Genomic DNA, 18,409 nt, shown 5'->3' on the forward strand with positions numbered 1-18,409 from the left:
AACTCTCAGAAAAAGCTCAACAAAGAAACAGAATTCCTTCTTGAATAAAAATAGATTTTTAAAAGTAAGTAGCCCTGATAAGTACAAGTTGAAAATGTGTTGCTGGTTAAAAGCACAGCAGGTCAGGCAGCATCCAAGGAATAGGAAATTCGACGTTTCGGGCATAAGCCCTTCATCAGGAATCATTCCTGATGAAGGGCTTATGCCCGAAACGTCGAATTTCCTATTCCTTGGATGCTGCCTGACCTGCTGTGCTTTAACCAGCAACACATTTTCAACTGTGATCTCCAGCATCTGCAGACCTCATTTTTTACCTGATAAGTACAAGCACTGGTAAGCTTCATTTATACTACCACCATGTGGTCTTCTTGCATAGTTGCTCTAGGTTTCCTTTATGATGAGTGACAATTTTATTTCTATGAAGACAGCTAGATTTTTGCATTTTTCATGTGAGTTATTCTCTCTCCAGTTTCACAAAATTGAACGACTAGGTTTCACATTTATTGACTTCAACGACAGCACTGTTCAAGGGTCATTTTAGATAACCCATTTAAAAGGTAAATATCACACACTTCCATAATTTCTATTCTCATCATGGACATCAAAGTGAATAAGGACTCCACCAAAATCAAAACAAACTTGGAACAAGGGTCGAAGTTGATATTTGCAGCGTTGATAAACTACGTGACCCAGAGATAAGCTTCCAACCTCATATCCTATTTGGCATGAAGACCACATACTTAACTCTCAAAAACTGACATCCATCCTGACATTCTATTAAAATCCCCCTCCCCATGCTTTTACAGCTAGGCATGACCATTCTACCACTCTCCTGGCCAGACTCTATTCTCCATAAGCTTCTGCATATGCAAAGTTTTGATTCCGTATTCCAAAGTCCCAATCACCCATCACCTCTGTGCACAGTAATGTTGTTAACTCCCAGCATCGTTCCTTTTAAAAACTACAGACTTGTGTTATATGTTTTGCATGGCCTGACCCCTCAACAAGCCTCCAAAGATTTTGCATTCCTAGAACTCTGCCTTTTGCAATTCAAACACTGCCTTCATCTTACCACTCAAGCCATGCCAACAACCATTTGACCCGACTTTTCTGAAATTGCCTCACCATGGCTGCTGATTTTAGAGCCTTTAATGGCATGTCCCCCGACATTTAGATGAAGCCATGCAACAATCTTAACAAATTTGACAACGAATCCTTTGGAGAGGTATTAAGTCAGGTAACTAAATGGGTTAAGTTTTAATGTACTTCCTAAAGAAGGAGAGAATAACAAAGGGGTGGAGAGGGTTCAGGATAAATTCTACAACATTGTATTCTGCCAGCTTCAGGCATGGACACTGCTGGTAGAGCAATTAAAATCAAAGTGCAAGAGAGCAGAAGATATTGAGATGTGGTTTATCGGTGAAGTGAGGACCACAGATTGTATGGCTGAAGAAAGTGACAGAAATGGGTGGCATGGTGGCACAGTGGTCAGCACTGCTGCCTCACAGCGCCTGAGACCCGGGTTCAATTCCCGACTCAGGCGACTGACTGTGTAGAGTTTGCACGTTCTCCCCGTGTCTGCTCCGGTTTCCTCCCACAGTCCAAAGATGTGCGGGTCAGGTGAATTGGCCATGCTAAATTGCCTGTAGTGTTAAGTAAGGGGTAAATGTAGGGGTATGGGTGGGTTGCGCTTCGGCGGGTCGGTGTGGACTTGTTGGGCCGAAGGGCCTGTTTCCACACTGTAAGTAATCTAAATCTACATAGGGAACAGTGAGATCATATGCAATTTGAAAACAAGGGCTAGAATTTTAAACTGAAGGTATTTCTGGAGTGGATCTAGATGAACAAGCTCAGAAATGATGATAAATAAACTAGCTTCAGTGTGAATTAGGATGAACATAGCTAAGTTTGGGGTGGATCCAAATTTATGGCGAGGGGAGAACATAACACCGGCTAGATAAGCATTGAACCAGACCACATTTAGAAATAACACAATTAATTCAAATTCCCAAACTACATTTAAGTGAGAGGTTCAAAATGAATGAAGGTATCAACCATAAACAATATGGAATCAGGAAACATCATTGGAAAGGGGGAAACCTGAGGAGAAGTTTGGCTTGACAGCTCAGAGCAGCGAGCAAAGTGTCATGGGAAGATGACCAAATAGTCCCAATCCTTATGACAATATTGTTCTCCTGGCACTTGGTATAGGATATGTGAATGGTGATGGCAGGGGACCAGGTTCAAGAAAATACTTTGTAGTGAGAAGAAACTATGGGTTATATCTGCATTCCAGAATGCTCCTGGGATAGTGACAAGTTTCAGCAGACACAGCAGGACCTAATTAGATCTGGCAATGAATGGCTACATCAATTATCCAAGATTAGTTTTTCAAATGTGCATCCTTTAAATTTAAGTAAATGAAGATGAATGCAATACTAGGAAACATGATCAGGGTGCAGGAAAATAATGATTATAATAGGGTCTGGCAAAGCTGACAGTGTTTAAGTAGATTGGTAACTGCAGCAATGTTATGGTGAAAAGAGGGCTAAAGGTTATACAGTTGGGAATTTAAAGTAATTTGAAATTAGTTAGAAGAGAAATTTCTAAGAAGGGAGACTAAGGTTAAAGTTCTGGATGTAGGTTTGCTTGCTGAGCTGGAAGGTTCGTTTTCAGACATTTCGTCGCCATACTAGGTAACATCTTCAATGAGTCTCTGGATGAAGCACTGGTGGTGTAACCCACTTTCTATTTGTATGCTTGGGTTTCCTTGGGTTGGTGACGTTATTTCCTGTGGTGACATCATTTCCTGTTCTTTTTCGCAAGGGGTGGTAAATGGGATCAAAGTCAATGTGTTTGTTGATAAAGTTCCAGTTAGAATGCCATGCTTCTAGGATAAGAAATGACATCGCCACAGGAAATGACATCACCAACCCAAGGAAATCCAAGCATATAAATAGAAAGCGGGCTACACCACCAGTGCTTCATCTGGAGGCTCACTGAAGATGTTACCTAGTATGGTGATGAAACATCTGAAAATGAATCTTCCAGCTCAGCGAACAAACCTACATCCAGAACTTCAACCCGAGCTACATATCTTCTCAAAACTTGCTAAGGTTAAGGTGTTTGGAGGGACCAAGAGAAGGGTGAGAGTGCAGGAGAGTACCAACAATCAGACAGCCTTGTACATGAAACAACTGGAGTAAAGAGTATATGGTAGGTGGTAGACAGCCCTTAATCCGATCAAGGAATCTATATGTGAAGAAAGGTTAAAGGAGAGCAGGAGGATAGTACACTCAGGTCATGCCCAATTGACGCACAGGAAGAAATTACTTCGGATGAGAAGTATTTGAGTGGGGAAATAATGATGCTATCTCAGTGAAAACCTTACGTGCAATGTTTGGTTGCGTTACAAAGAATAAATATTTTTAAGGACAGGCAAATGGATTGAAACAAGTGAGAACATTTACAGCAGGAAATCATTATAAATGAGTGCAAATGAAATTTTAATGGTAATTTAAACCTTCGGAAGTGACAAAAATCAACAGTAAGTAAAGTTGGCACTCAAGGTTGTAATAAAAGTTTTGACTTCTTAAATTAGGAAGCTTATTTGTAGTTTAAACAACTCCACAGTTTAATACTAGGGTATAAACAGCTGATTTATAGACCAGCGATCCTTATGTCTGTTGTAGGAAAAATTTTAGAAAGGATTATAAGGGTCAGGATTTATAATAATCTAGCAAGCAACAATTTGATTGAAAATAGTCAACATGGATTCATCAAGGGAGGTCACGTCTGACAAACCTCATTGAGTTTTTTTGAGAAGGTGACCAAGCATGTGGATGAGGGTCGGGCAGTTGACGTGGTGTACATGGACTTCAGTAAAGCCTTTGATAAGGTTCCACATGATAGGCTACTGGAGAAAATGTGGAAACATGGGATTGAAAGTTTGGATTAGAAACTTGCTTTCTGTAAGAAGGCAATGAGTGGTAGTTGATGGAAAATATTCAGCTTGGAGTCTCGGACTAGTGGTGTGCCACAAGGATATGTTTTGGGATCATTTTTATAAATGACTTGGATGCAGGCATATGTGGATGGGTTAGCAAGTTTGCAGATGATACTAAAGTCGGTGGACAGTGTGGAAGAATGTTGCAGGTTGCAGGGGGACTTGGATAAACTGCAGTATTGGGCTGAAAGGTGGCAAATGGAGTTTATTGCAGATAAATGTGAGATGGATCACTTTGGTAAGAATAACAAAAAGTAGAATACTGGGTCAATGGAAAGATTCGTGGTAGTGTGGATGTGCAGAGGGATCTTGTTGTCCATGTACACTGATCTCTGAAAGTTGCCACCCAGGGCAATAGTGCGGCTAAGGAGGCATACAGTGTGTTAGGTTTTATTGGTAGAGGGATTAAGTTCTGCAGTTGTGATGTCATACTGCAATTGTACAAAATGCTAGTGCAGCCTCACTTGGAGTATTGTGTACAATTCTGGTCGTCCCATTATAGAAAGGATGTGGAAACATTGGAAAAGGTGCGCGGAGATTTACCAGATTGTTGCCTGGTCTGGAGGTAAAGTCTTATGAGGAAAGGCTCAGGGATTTGAGTCTGTTCTCATTGGAGAGAAGAAGGCTAAGAGGGGACTTAATAGAGACATACAAGATGATCAAAGAATTAGAAAGGGTGAACAAGAGTCTTTTTCATAGGATGATGACATCTGCTTGTATAGCTGCAAATTGAGGAGGGATAGATTTAGGACAGATATCACAGGCAGGTTCTTAACTCAGAGAGTGGGAAGGGTGTGGAATGCCCTGGCTGTCAATGTAGTTAACTCAGCCATGTTAGGGAGATTTAAGCACTCCTTGGATAAGCATATGGATGATGATGGGATAGTGTAGGGTGATAGGCTTAGATTAGTTCACAGCTCAGCACAACATCAAGGGCCGAAGGGCCTGTTCTGCGCTATTTTGTTCTATGATTTTAAACACTTTAAAGTATTTCATGAATAAAACTTACCGAGGCAAGATGGTTCCTTTCCACTCCACTTTTTATTGTGCATGCAAACCACACTTTTTTGTCCTCTAACTTGGTATCCAGGGGTACAGTAAAACTCACACCTCGAGTTAAAATATGCTCCATCTGAGCACTTTGCACTTCCATGGAGAGGCAATGAAAACTTAGGACATCGTATTTCTGGAACAGAAAAATGACTAATAAATTGAAGAACCTTTCTTTTCAATCCAACCTTCCTGATGATGAATGTGTACCAAAGGGAGTGTACACCAGCCAAATCAGCAAATGACACAAAAATAAGTGGAAAGGCAGGTTGTGAGTGGGCTACAAACCGTTTACAGAATGACAGAGATAGGTAAAGTAAGTGGTTAAAAGTTGACAAATGGAGTAATCATGTAGGAAAATGGTGAAGTTGTTCATCTTGGAAGGGAGAACAAAATAACAGCATTATTTAAATGGGGAAAAGCTACAGAAAGCTGCAACACAAAGGGACTTGGGGTTACTTGTACATGAAACACAGAAAGCTAACCCACAGGAGCTGCAGGTAATCTGGAAGGCTCATGCAATGTGGGCCCTCATTTCAGGGAGTTGGAGTATAAAATTAGGGAAGTCTTACTGCAACTGTACAACATGCTTGTGAGACCACATCTAGAGTAATGAGAGCAGTTTTGGTCCCCTTATTTAAGGAAAGATATAATTTTATTGGAGGAAGTTCAGAGATGGTCTACTAGGATGATCCTTCGTATATATGACAAGATTAAACAGGTTGGGGCGCTACTCACTGGACATAAGATTAATGCGAGGTAATCTCACTGAAACAGAAGATTCTTAAGGGGTGTGACAGGGTAAATGGTGAGAGGATGTTACCCTTCATGGGAGAGTCTACGACAAAGACTGAAATGAGGAGGAATTTCTTCTGAGTGTTGACAGTCTTTGGAACTCAGTTAGGACAGAGTTATTGTATATCTATGGCTGAGATAGATTCGAGATCAGTAGGGGATATCAAGGGCTCTAGGCAAGGCCAAGAAAGTGAACATGAGGAATGTCAGATGAGCCTGATCCTATTGAATGGTGGAGCAGGCTTGTGGGGGCTGGACAGCTTATTCCTTTTCCTGCTTATGGTCTTATGGATATGTTCACTTGACGCTAGAATGCCTTCAGTACCTCACTATAGGTATTTAATTTCTTATTTGCGTCCACAGGTCACTTCTAACATATGTCCAAATGTGAACAGTTTGCTATTCCAATCACTATATTTTTTATTCACTCATGGCACTTGGGTATTGCTGGCTGGCAAGCATTTTTATTCCCTGTTCCAAGTTGCCACTGAGAAGATAGTGGTGAGCTGCTAAAGTCCACGTGCTGTAGTTAGACCCATAATGCCATTGGGAGGGAACTGCAGGATGTTGACCAGAATGATGAGTGGCTTGGAGGGGAACTTGAAGGTGGTAGTATTTCTATGTATATGCTGCTCTTGTCATTCTGGAAGTGGCTGTGGGTTTGGAAGGTACTGTATAAGGATCTTTGGTGAATTTCCACAATGCATCTTGTAGATAGTACACAATGCTGCTACTGATAGATGGTTTGAATGCTTATGAAGATTGTGCCAATCAAACAGGCTGCTTTGTCCTGGATGGTGTCAAGTTTTTCTTCTCCGGCAACTGGGAAGCATTCCATCACATTCCTAACTTGTGCCCTGTAGATAGTGGACAAGCTTTTGACAGTCAGGTTGTGAGTTACCCACCGCAGTATTCTCAGCTGCTGACCTGCTCTTGCAACCAATGTATTTATGTGGTGAGTCTAGTTGAGTCTCTAGTCAATGATAATCCCCAGGGATATTGATAATGGGGAATTCATTGATGAAGAAGCATTTTGGGATTCCCAAGTAAGAGGAGGTACAGAATTTCCAGCTGTACAGTATCAAACATCTCTCCAAACTTTTTACAAGCTAATTAAATGTGGCATTAAATGAATTACTGAATAAATCAAAAAGAAGTTTCAAAAAAAGCATAGTGATGTTTTGGAGCCAAGTATTATCAAACATGAACAGCAAAGTTGGCTTATTACCCACTTTGTATAAACCCAAAGTGGGTTTCAGTTGTTCACCTTCCTGTACATTATGCCATAAAAATAAACAAACAGTTTCCTCATTCCATTACCTTCTCTCAACAAAACAAATAAATTAGTATCACCCACCTCTGCAAGTAACTGTTTGTGACCAGCGTTTGCTTGAAAGGCAATGGACGCGGCCAGTTCCATGAATTTCATATCCTTTTTGGCAAGAAATATCGCACATTGTTCCTTGTACATTTTTGTAATATCCACCTTGTGGTGTTCTGCAACGGACATAACCATTTTTGATCTTTAGAGGAGCGCACCTGGGAATATCTGTAAACAGCAATAATAATAAATGTACAGCTAACATCTGGTCACAGGCCTCCAGTCCAACAAACAACATGAGGCATAATGAAGCTTTTGGTTTCAAAAGTAAAATATAAATATGAATATGAGACTAATCCTTTATTCAAAATACAAAGGGACCTGGGAGGCAACATTTCCACAAAAAATAGTGTGTGGATGGAATGAGCTGCCAGAAGATGTGGTAGAGCTGGATACCATTATAACATTTAAAATACATTAAGATATCTTTTAAATGCTGTAATTGTTCCGGCCTCAACCACTTGTTCTGGCAGCTCGTTCCACACACGCACCACCCTCTTCATAAAAAAAGTTGTCCCTTAGGTCCCTTTAGAATCTTTCCCCTCTCACCCTAAACCTATGTCCTCTAGTTCTGGACTCCCTCACCCCGAGCAAAACACCTTATCCTATCCATGCCCCCCATGATTTTATAAACCTCTAAGGTGACCCCTCAGCCTCCGATGCTCCAGGGAAAACAGCCCCAGCCTATTCAGGCTCTCCCTATAGCTCAAATCCTCCAACTCTGACAACATCCTCATAAATCTTTTCTGAACTCTTTCAAGTTTCACAACATCCTTCTGATAGGATGGAGACTGGGTTGAATGCAGTTTTCCAAAAGCGACCTAACCAATGTTCTGTACAGCCGCAACATGACCTCCCAACTCTTATATACAACGTACTGACAAACAAAGGCAAGCATACCAAATCCATTCTTCACTATCCTTTTTTCTTGAGACCTACTTTCAAGGAACTAAGAACCTGTACTCCAAGATATCTGTTCAGCAACACTCCCAGGACCTTACCATTAATTGTATAGATCCTGCCCTAATTAGGCTTTCCAAAATGCAGCACCTCGCATTAACCTATATTAAATTCCATCTGCCACTCCTCAGTCCAGTGGCCCATCAAATCAAGGTCCTGTTGTACTCTGAGGTAACCTTCTTCACTGTCCACTACACCTCCAATTTTGGTGTCATCTGTAAACTTACTAACTATATGTTCATATCAAAATCATTTATATAAGTGATAAAAAACAGTGAATCCAGCAACAATTCTTGTGGCACGCTACAAGTCACAGGCCTCCAGTCTGAACAGCAACCCTCCATCTTCTACCATCGAGCCAGTTCTGTATCCAAATGGCTAGCTTTCCATGTATTGAATATGATCTAACCTTGCTAACCAGTCTACCATGTGGAATCTTGTCAAACACCTTACTGAAGTCCATATATAGGTAGCTTTTCTGTAATATGATGGTTACATGCTTGTGCAACCCTGTATTAGAGAAAAATCGCGCTTTAGAAACAACATTTGTGTTACAAACACATTACAGCCAACATACATTTTAAAAGTTCGCACTTTAGAAAGTATCTTCAATTCATCAATTGCATTACAGCAAATCCACGTTAACAGAACACGCATTATAGCAGAATGACTTGTAGATCACATCCACTGCCCTGTCCTCATCAATCTTCTTTGGTACTTCAAAAGACTTACCATAAATCCTCAAGTAATTGTTGAATTTTTTTTGACTACCTTTTAAGGTTGAATTTATGGGGTCGACTATTACATGAATACTACTTTTGAGGTACTGAAATTCATGCCTGTCAAAATTTATACGGTATCATTAGCAGAAGCCCAAGTGATCTCTAAACAAATAAAGAGAAACAAAAAACAACAAATTCTAAAAACCCGGAGCGGAACATAACAGCCAGTGGGCGGGAAGACTGGGAGTGGAGCGGAACTACCTGTAGACTGGAAAGCTGGATTGGGACATGACAGCCGGCACACTGACTCATAAACATTGATCTATTGTCTGTGAAGAACTAAGGTCAACCTTTACATGAGATATATGGAAAACTCCAGGTTATTTAGCCAAAAATAGGGGGTCAACTTTTATAGGAGACCAGGCAAAAGTGAGGACTGCAGATGCTGGAGATTAGAGTCCAGTGTGTGGTGCTGGAAAAGCACAGCAGATCAGGCAGCATCCGAGGGGCAGGGGAATTGACATTTCGAGCATAAACCCTTCATCAGGACTGCCTCATTCCTGATGAAGGGCTCTTACCCGAAACGTCAATTCTCCTGCTCCTTGGATGTTGCCTGGCCTGCTGAGCTTTTCCAGCACCATACTCTCAGCTTTTACAGGAGACGACCTATTACTCGAGTATATATGGTAATCAAATCAGTGAGACACAATTTCCCTCACACAAAGCCATGTTGACAGTCCTTAATCAGTCCTTGCCTTTCCAAATACATGTAAATCCTGTCCCTCAGGATTCCCTCCAAAAACTTGCCCACCAGCAATGTCAGGCTCACTGATCCATAATTTCCTGGCTTTTGCTGAGCACTTTTCTGAAACAGTGGCACCACATTAGCCAACCTTCAGTCTTCTAGTACCTCACCTGTGGCTATCAATGATACAAATATCTCAGCAAACAGCCCAGCAATCACTTCTCTAGCTTCTCACAGAGTTCTAGGGGACACCTGATCAGATCCCAGGGACTGATCCACCTTTATGCATTTAAGACATCCAGCACTCCCTCTTCTGTAACATGGACATTTTTCAAAAGGCCACTATTTATTTCCCCAAGTTCAGAAAGGATTTACAAGGATGTGCTAGGGTTGAAGGATTTGAGCTATAGCGAGAGGCTGAACAGGCTGGAGCATCGAAGGCTGAGGGGTAACCTTAGAGAGGTTTACAAAATTATGAGGGGCATGAATCAGGTAAATAGGCAAAGTCTTTTCCCTGGGGTCAGGGAGTCCAGAACTAGAGGGCATAGGTTTAGGGTGAGAGGGGAAAGATATAAAAGAGACCTGAGGGGCAACTTTTTCACACAGAGGGTGGTACGTGTATGGAATGAGCTGCCAGAGGAAGTGGTGGGGGCTGGTACAATTGCAACGTTTAAGAGGCAGTTGGATGGGTTTGGAGGGTTTGGAGGGATATAGGCCCAGTGCTGGCAGATGGGACTAGATTGGGTTGGAATATCTGTTCGGCATGGACGGGTTGGACCGAAGGGTCTGTTTCCATACTGTACATCTCTATGACTCTAAGTTCTCTAGCTTCCATAACCTTCTCCACAGTAAACACTGATGCAAAATACCCATTTGGTATCTCCCCCATCTCCTGCGGTCCCACAAACAGGCAGCCTTGCTGATCTCTAAGAGGGCCTATTCTCTCCCTAGTTACCCCTTTGTTTTTTTTATAGATATTTTTATTGGGAATTTAACATTTTGACAAATTTACAAAAATAAGCGAATTTTCAAGCACAAACATTAATATAAAAATAGATCTTAAATATATAATCATCAAAATTCAACTAATCCACAATCATCCAGAGTGTATAGTTGAGTCGCTTACATCCTTCAAATAAGAGAAAATGTTCTCTAATACACTCATAACAGTATGATAAAAAGGAAGTTATTTCCAAACAATAAGAACAAAAAAAATTAAACATGTTTGAATGGAGATCTTCCCCCTTGTTCTCAGGGGGCCTTACTACCTTTCCAACGTTCCACCATATCCTCTCCCAAACAGTGTCCCACCCTCAACCCGGGCGCTCCTTAATAGGATTTAGATATAATACCGAGCTAGAGTTAACAGTGAGCGCCGCACCCCCACCCCTCCCCACCCATACCTGAGTATATCTGCTAGCATCAATGCCACGTACAAACACACATAACTATAAAATTACAACTCCAACAGATTACAGTTAAGTATAATAACATAGCAAGGAAGACAACCCCGCTCCCAGAGGCAAAAGTAAAGTAGAATAAAGTATCCATTTCTCCCCACGGAGTGTGAGAGAGGCAAGCCAACATAAATTGTCTCTTACGATTTATTTAACCGAGTCTAAAAGTTTCTTGGCCTCTTCCGATGATCTAAAATTATACTCGGATCCTTCGTGGGTAAAGCATAACGTCGCTGGGTAGCGTAAGGTGTATTGAATATCTAAGTCCCTTAAACATTTCTTCACCTCATCAAACGCCTTCCTTCTTCGTGCCAAAGCCGGGGAGAAGTCCTGAAATAACATAATCTTGGATCCTTCATGAATCATAGCTTTAGGATCCTTTCCAAGCTTTCTGGAGGCATCCAGGAGTATCTGCCTCTCCCTATAACTCTGCAGCCGGAACAGGACCGGGCGTGGGCGCTGGTTTGGGCCAGATCCGCGTACTGCGACCCGGTAGGCCCACTCCACCCTTACCCGATCAGTTTCAGCCCCCAGGTTTAAAAGCTGGGGCAGCCATCGCTCCAGAAATGCTGCTAACTGTCCTTTCCCTTCTTGTTCTTGAAGGCCCAGCAACCGAATATTCTTTCTCCGATTTCTGTTGTCAATATCATCCATGTAGATTTCAAAGGCCCTGATTCTCTGCTCGAGGGTTCGCACCTGTTCTGCAGCTGTTTGAGCTGCAGCCTTGGAGGTCGTGGCCTTTAGTTCCGCCCCCTCCACTCGGCCCTGTAATTCTCCTATAGTTTGATTCTGTTTCTGCAGCTTTTCTTCGAATGCATTCCATCTCTGTCGGGATTCTGCGATGAAATTGACGAGTGTCGTTTCCAGCCTGGCAATCATCTCTATAAGGCCTGTTTTTACATCAGCTGCAGCCGGAGGAGAGGAGGGTGGGGGAGGGGTCTTTGTTTTCTGAGAGCTGCGGGGTCCCTTTGATTTACTCATTATCCACTCAGTATTAGACTATTTAAATATAATATTCAGCAGCTAATTAAGATTAAAGAAATTTTTTGGGTGGTTTGGCAAGTGTGGTGGGGGCAGGAAACCCACTTTTCCCAGGTTTTGGGAAGGGCTCTGTAGACTCAGACTTGCTGAGTCGCCGCCATCTTGGATCTCCCCACCCCTTTGTTTTTAATGTATTTGTAAAAATTCTTTGGATTCTCCTTAATTCTATTTGCCAAAGCTATCTCAGACCCCCTTTTTGCCTTCCTGACTTCCCTCTTAAATATACTCCTACTACCTTTACACTCTTCTAAGGATTCACTCGATCCCTGCTGTCTATATCTGAAATATGCTTCCTTCTTTCTCTTGACAAAAACCTCAATTTCTCTAGATGTCCAGCATTCCCTGCACCTACCAGCCTTGCCCTTCACCCTAACAAGAACATATTGTCTCTGGATTCTTATTATCTCATTGTTGAAGGCTTCAAATCTTCCAGCCATGCCTTTACTTGTGAATTTCGACCTCCATTCAACTTTTGAAAGTTCTTGCCTAATACCATCAAAACTGGCCTCTCTCCAATTTAGAGCTTTAACTTTTAGATTCAGTATATCCTTTTCCATCGTTATTTTAAAACTAATAGAATTAGAAAGTGCTCTCCCTCTGACACCTAAGTCACTTGCCCTGCCTTATTTGCCAAGAGTAGGTCAAGTTTTCTTCCTTGTCCAATAAGTATATCCAGATACTGAATAAGAAAATTTTCTTGTACACATTTAAATTCCTCTTTATCCATGTCCTTAACACGATGGTAGTTCCATTCTAAGTTAAAATCCCCTTCCATAACCATCCTATTATTCTTACAGATAATTGAGATTTCCTGAGGGTGTGTATAGTAGCCTGAGTCTCTGGATTATCAGGGTCTAGATTAGAGTGGTGCTGGAAAAGCACAGCAGGTCAGGAAGCATTCGAGGAGCAGGAACATCGACGTTTCGGGCAAAAGCCTTTCATCCCTTCACCGATCCAGCACCATCTAATTTTGACTCTTTGGATTATCAGTCCTGTGACATTACCTACCATTATGCTATCATTTCTTATTCACACAGGCTGTCACATGGAGCATATACTGTTTCATTCATTTATGTAAACTAATTATTTTTAATTTAGTTTCAGACCAATGCCAGCAATACATGAGAACCACATTCATTTACATTTCAAAATCAACATTACTAATGCAGCATGATTACACATATGTAGAACACATGTGAATTTCCTCCAAACAGAAATGTTCTGAAACCAGAACATCAGACTGGAATACTTAAACTGTGGTCTTTGTATAATTTTACATCTGTTTAGGGTTTGACTTATAAAAATTGTTATAATCCATTTTTACACGTTCTTAAAAATATGACACAATGAAATAGAAATAATGATTTTTATTCTTGATTAATACTGTATAAAATCCATGTCTCAGAATATATTAGAACCAATTCTGAATCTTTGAATCATGCCAATCAATTATTTTCCATCTGTAAAACAATGTCGTTAAAAGTGCACATCCACCATATGAGCTTAGAAACAGAGCGATCACAACTCCGTGATAACATCATCAAATCTGTTCTTGTTCAGTATATGCATAAACCAGCACAGCCTTCTAAAGTTTGAAACCTTTATCCATAACTTTGTTTCCTTCTGATACACCTTTTTCAACACAACTACCCCAAGGAAACAAGAGCAATGGGAGGAAGCACCCTAGCTGGATGGAACTTACAGCCTTGACCACATCAGTTTTAAAATGGGAGAAGATATATATGTATTTTTAAGGCAATCTGACTTGTGAAAGTAGATACTTGCTATAAAATGCTGTTATTAATCAGAGAGAACCTCATCAGTCCAGACTCCCACCAAAATAATTCTGAAACTGATACCTTTTGAAAGACATTTGTCTAAAATACTGTTAGAACATTTAAATTTGCAAATTCACAAAATCATATGTAAATTTGCCACATGTGTAACACTCAGTCTCACCTAAAAACAATACCACCACAAGTGGTTTAGTCCTCATTTAATGTCTACACAAATATACATGCTCAGGGTTCACAGCACGATAGTCGGAGCAGATGTCATGGCTAACTTTGCCCTTTCCAAGCTCAAAGATGACAAAAGCCAAAAGGTGCAGTGCTGGAAAAGCACCGCTGGTCAGGCAGCATCCGAGGAGCAGGAGAGACAAGTTTCAAACATAAGCTCTTCATCAGGAATGTGGGGGGGTAGGAGCCAAGGGGGCTGAGAGATAAATGGGATAAGATCAGGGGAGGGGAGATGAGAAAAATGTTGAAATCAATATTGATCCCAAGTGGTTGGAGGGTCCCAAGGTGAAAGATGAGGTATTCTTCCTCCAGGCGTTGGATGGCTAGAATTTGATGATGGAGGCAGCCCGGGACTTGCATGTCCTTGGCGAAATGGCAGGGGGAGTTGAAGTGTTTGGCCCCAGGGCGGTGGGCTTGTTTAGTGCATATGTTCTCTGAAACATTCCGCAAGTTGGTGTCCTGTCTCCCCAGTGTAGAGACCACATTGAGAGCAACGGACACAAGTGTGGGGGTGCAAGAAAATCTCAGTTTGATTTGGAAGGGTCCTCTAGGGCCTTGGATGGAGGTAAGGAGGGAGGTGTGAGCGCAGGTTTTACATTTCTTGCAGTGGCAAGGGAAGGTGCCAGGAGGGGAGGGTGGGTGGGTGAGAGGCAGGGGCATGGACCTTACAATGGAGTTGTGAAGGGAATGGTCTCAGTGGAACGCCCCCACCACCAAATTCTAGCCACTCCCCCACCTTAGGACCCTCCAGTCACATGGAATCAGTTGATTTCACCAATTTCCTCATATCCCCTCCCCCACCTTATCCCAGATCCAACCCTCCAACTCAGCACTGCTCTATTGAATTGTCTTCCCTGTCCATCTTCCTTCCCACCTATCCGCTCCACCCTCCTCTCTGACCTATCACCACAACTGCCCCCCCCACCTTCATCTACCTATCCCTTTCCCAACTACCTTCCCCCCCAGCCCCACACCCCTTCCATTTATCTCTCAGATCCCTTGGGCACTCCCCCAAATGCCTGATGAATAGCTTATGCCCGAAATATTGATTCTCCTGCTCCTCAGATGCTGCCTGACCTGCTGTGCTTTTCCAGCACCACACTTTTTGACTGACTTCCAGCATCTGCAGTCCTCACTTTCTCCTCAATGATGATGAGGAGGCCAATTATTGTCAAAATTGCCTCCTGGGCTGGGAACAGGCACACATTAGTGTGTATGGCATGGTGTTCTTCCAAACAGTGAATTTAAAACACTGAGCATCTGTAATCAAGATCCCAAATGCAGGTTATTAACCCGCACCTCCAGCAATTTTGTCACAAAGTTGAGGTTATGGATGAGACAGGCTTTTCAATTCAAAATGTTAAGATCCTGCAAATTCTAAGCCAATATGATCACGCAGAATTTTAACAATCACCTTTGGAGGAGATCACCTGTTTTACCCAACTTTGACCATGTCTCTATACCAGTCCTTTCAAGCTGCAGAACAAAATAAAAGGGACATAATAACATACTTCATTCATAATACATTCAGCTGCACACATCTACCATGTACACAGCCAACTCAATCAATTGTGTCCATGAGCTGGATATTCTTCATTGTGTTGTTGGTCCTGTAAACGGTGAACCTCATCTCAGTTTTCTCTCCCTTCAAAGAAAACTTCTTTCGTTCAGGAATCACATGGATTTATTGTGACAGCATTTTGATAATTCAATCCTTAAAAGAATTTTCTCTAGCTGCGAGAAGAAAAACAATCAATGCCTTGCAATTAATATTGCACCAGGATCAGACCAGTGCCCCCAGTAGAAGATAACTCAGAGAGGTTTTATTTTTATATGTGATTTGGACAGCAAATCTAAATCGGGCATGAAACAAATGAAACTTAGCCAGTAGCATATGTATCAAATTACCAGCCTAAACTGTAAGAAGCTATAACTGCAGAGGTGTGCATTAACTAACAGCATTCGTATCACCAAATTAAGCTTGCTATATTTGCATAGTATTTTAACATATTTTGGTTATCAGTTATATGTATTTCAGAATGTAATGTCACAGCCAAAATCCACATCCCTCAAGTTCAAAAATCTTAGGAGAAAACTATATTATAAAATACATTCCAATTTGTACTTTAGCATTAGTTCATGCTTGCATATATAAAGCTGCCAAACAAATTATTCACTGGTTGAATGGTCATGCTATAATCTAGCACAGCTATCAGATGTTAAAACATTGCTAATTTTCAAATGCAATGTTTCAACAATCATACTGGCAAATTGTGCACAAAACCACCAGTCTACCTTAACAACCAGTTGTCTAACTGGTAAAGCCCAATTTAACACAAATTATTGTGAATTGTTTTAACAGCACAGATACCTTGCATGTTAGTTGATTAACTGTTATTCAGAGTACATTAAGCCTCTCAGTGCATTGTTTAATATGTTCAAGTATCTAAGTTGCTGAATTACAGTGGTCAGGTCTCAAGTGAAACATTTTTTGAGAAAGACGTATTCAATAATTTAACACTGTTGAATATTATTTGTAAATAAGTTTTAAAGATACTTCTGTGTACCCTTAAATATTTAATATTCTAATACTAATGCTGTCTAATGTTTCAGTTTTTCAAGATTCCTTTTAAAACAAAGATTTTAATACTTCCTTATTCTGTGATCTATATAAAATGACTTATGTAGCTAACAATACCACGAAATGAGATTTAAGATTTATATGTGGAAGATTTATTTTGTGATCATATCTACATTAAATTTACTTGGATTTAAATTATGTTTACTTCTGAGTTACATATTCTAAGCCTGCTTAATTACATGAAAGTATGCTGTGTTACTTTGGTCTCAACTAATGCGACAGAGGAATCTGCTCCATCAATCCATCTTCTTCATAACATCTCCACACAGGAGAGGACAGGGCAATATTCCTAGTTCTGTGATACTACTGGAATCACAATCTGAGCTGGTGAACAGACCACATTTCTGATATATTTTTGATGTTAATCCAAATTATATTTTGGTAATAATCAACTGATGAATAAAGGTACTGTAGGTAATCAATGCTCCTGATGGACATGAAAAGGAAGCTCAAGATACAACACCAAACTGAGGCAGAAGTTCTTGTCAGAAGGCAAGGTAAAAGTTCATGATTTCTAGAATATCCCATGTTTCATAATAAACTGGTTGGAAGTTGAATACTATATTAGATGTTACTAAAATGGAAATAAATGGATCCTTCATTATAAAATTAAGAGAAATTTGATGAGAATTTAAGCACTGAGGGCTGCCAAGTCTGCCAGTGCACACTAGAACCAGTATGATCGCTGTGAACTGAAAAGGACACAACTCCTTTCAAGTTATTTATTAACATGTGGATAAACCATTCACCTTCATATTTAGCGTAACGTGCTTCATTTGCATAAGCATCTTCATCATCTTCTAATGGGGTGTATCCAGATCCTACAACATAAAATAGAAACTAAAACTGGACAACAAAATTGTGTTTGCAATAATATGTGCAATTACATGTATACATGTAATAAAGAATGTGCATTTATACAGCCCTTTTCATCTCATGATATTCCACATTGGAATCAATTCATTGCTCATAAAACAAAGTGTAGCTATTGCAGTAAACAATGGTGCAGAATTGACCTATGTATTCTCTCCCACCTTTGTGACATATTTCAATTTAATGTTGTAGTCTAGTCATTACATTGCCATTTTTTGAAGGATAACAATATAATGAAGTGTAATCAAATGATCAACTTTATGTGTATAATTGTAAACTGTTCTTAGTTAATTCAGTAAAATTCAACAAAAGACAACATAGTTCAATATGAAATATTTGAACGAGACTAAAACTTCAGCCGTCTAAAAACAAATTGTCATATCAGCAATGCAGTGCTTCCAAATACACTCAGGCATGATTAATACCAAGGTTTATGCGCCAGGTCCACTTAAGCCATGGTCAGCTGCATCTGAAGTAGTGACACTGACCATTGTCTGAACTGTGGAAAGCATAACACCGTTTGTTATCTGAAATTAACTGAACATTAATAAATTTGCGTTTTCTGAACTCTGGAGATTGCTACCATTGTATGTTATTCCAAAACTGGGAGCACTGATGCAAGATCAATTGTGAATTGAAAGCCTGAGACTGATAAATTGGGCTATGTGGCAATGCCAGGTAAATGGAACTTGGTCACAGAATAGCTATGAATTCATTGAT

The 18,409-nt window shown here is 40.6% G+C and overlaps 1 protein-coding gene across 3 annotated transcripts in view; it reads right to left on the bottom strand.

Moving 5' to 3' along the window:
* srpx (sushi-repeat containing protein X-linked) overlaps positions 1–18,409 on the bottom strand; it is a 74,132-nt gene that overhangs the window by 40,049 nt on the left and 15,674 nt on the right. For 2 of the 3 annotated variants that reach the window (XM_060833042.1, XM_060833043.1), the window contains exons 2-4: positions 17,566–17,637; positions 7,209–7,400; positions 5,016–5,192 (exon numbers count right to left, since the gene is read on the bottom strand). In XM_060833042.1, coding sequence (XP_060689025.1) covers positions 5,016–5,192; positions 7,209–7,400; positions 17,566–17,637 — 441 coding nt within the window. The remainder of the gene's footprint in view (positions 1–5,015; positions 5,193–7,208; positions 7,401–17,565; positions 17,638–18,409) is intronic. The other variant, XM_060833044.1, reaches the window with a different exon arrangement.

Source organism: Hemiscyllium ocellatum, chromosome 12 (assembly GCF_020745735.1).
Source record: "Hemiscyllium ocellatum isolate sHemOce1 chromosome 12, sHemOce1.pat.X.cur, whole genome shotgun sequence".
NCBI classification, from domain to species: Eukaryota; Metazoa; Chordata; class Chondrichthyes; order Orectolobiformes; family Hemiscylliidae; genus Hemiscyllium; species Hemiscyllium ocellatum.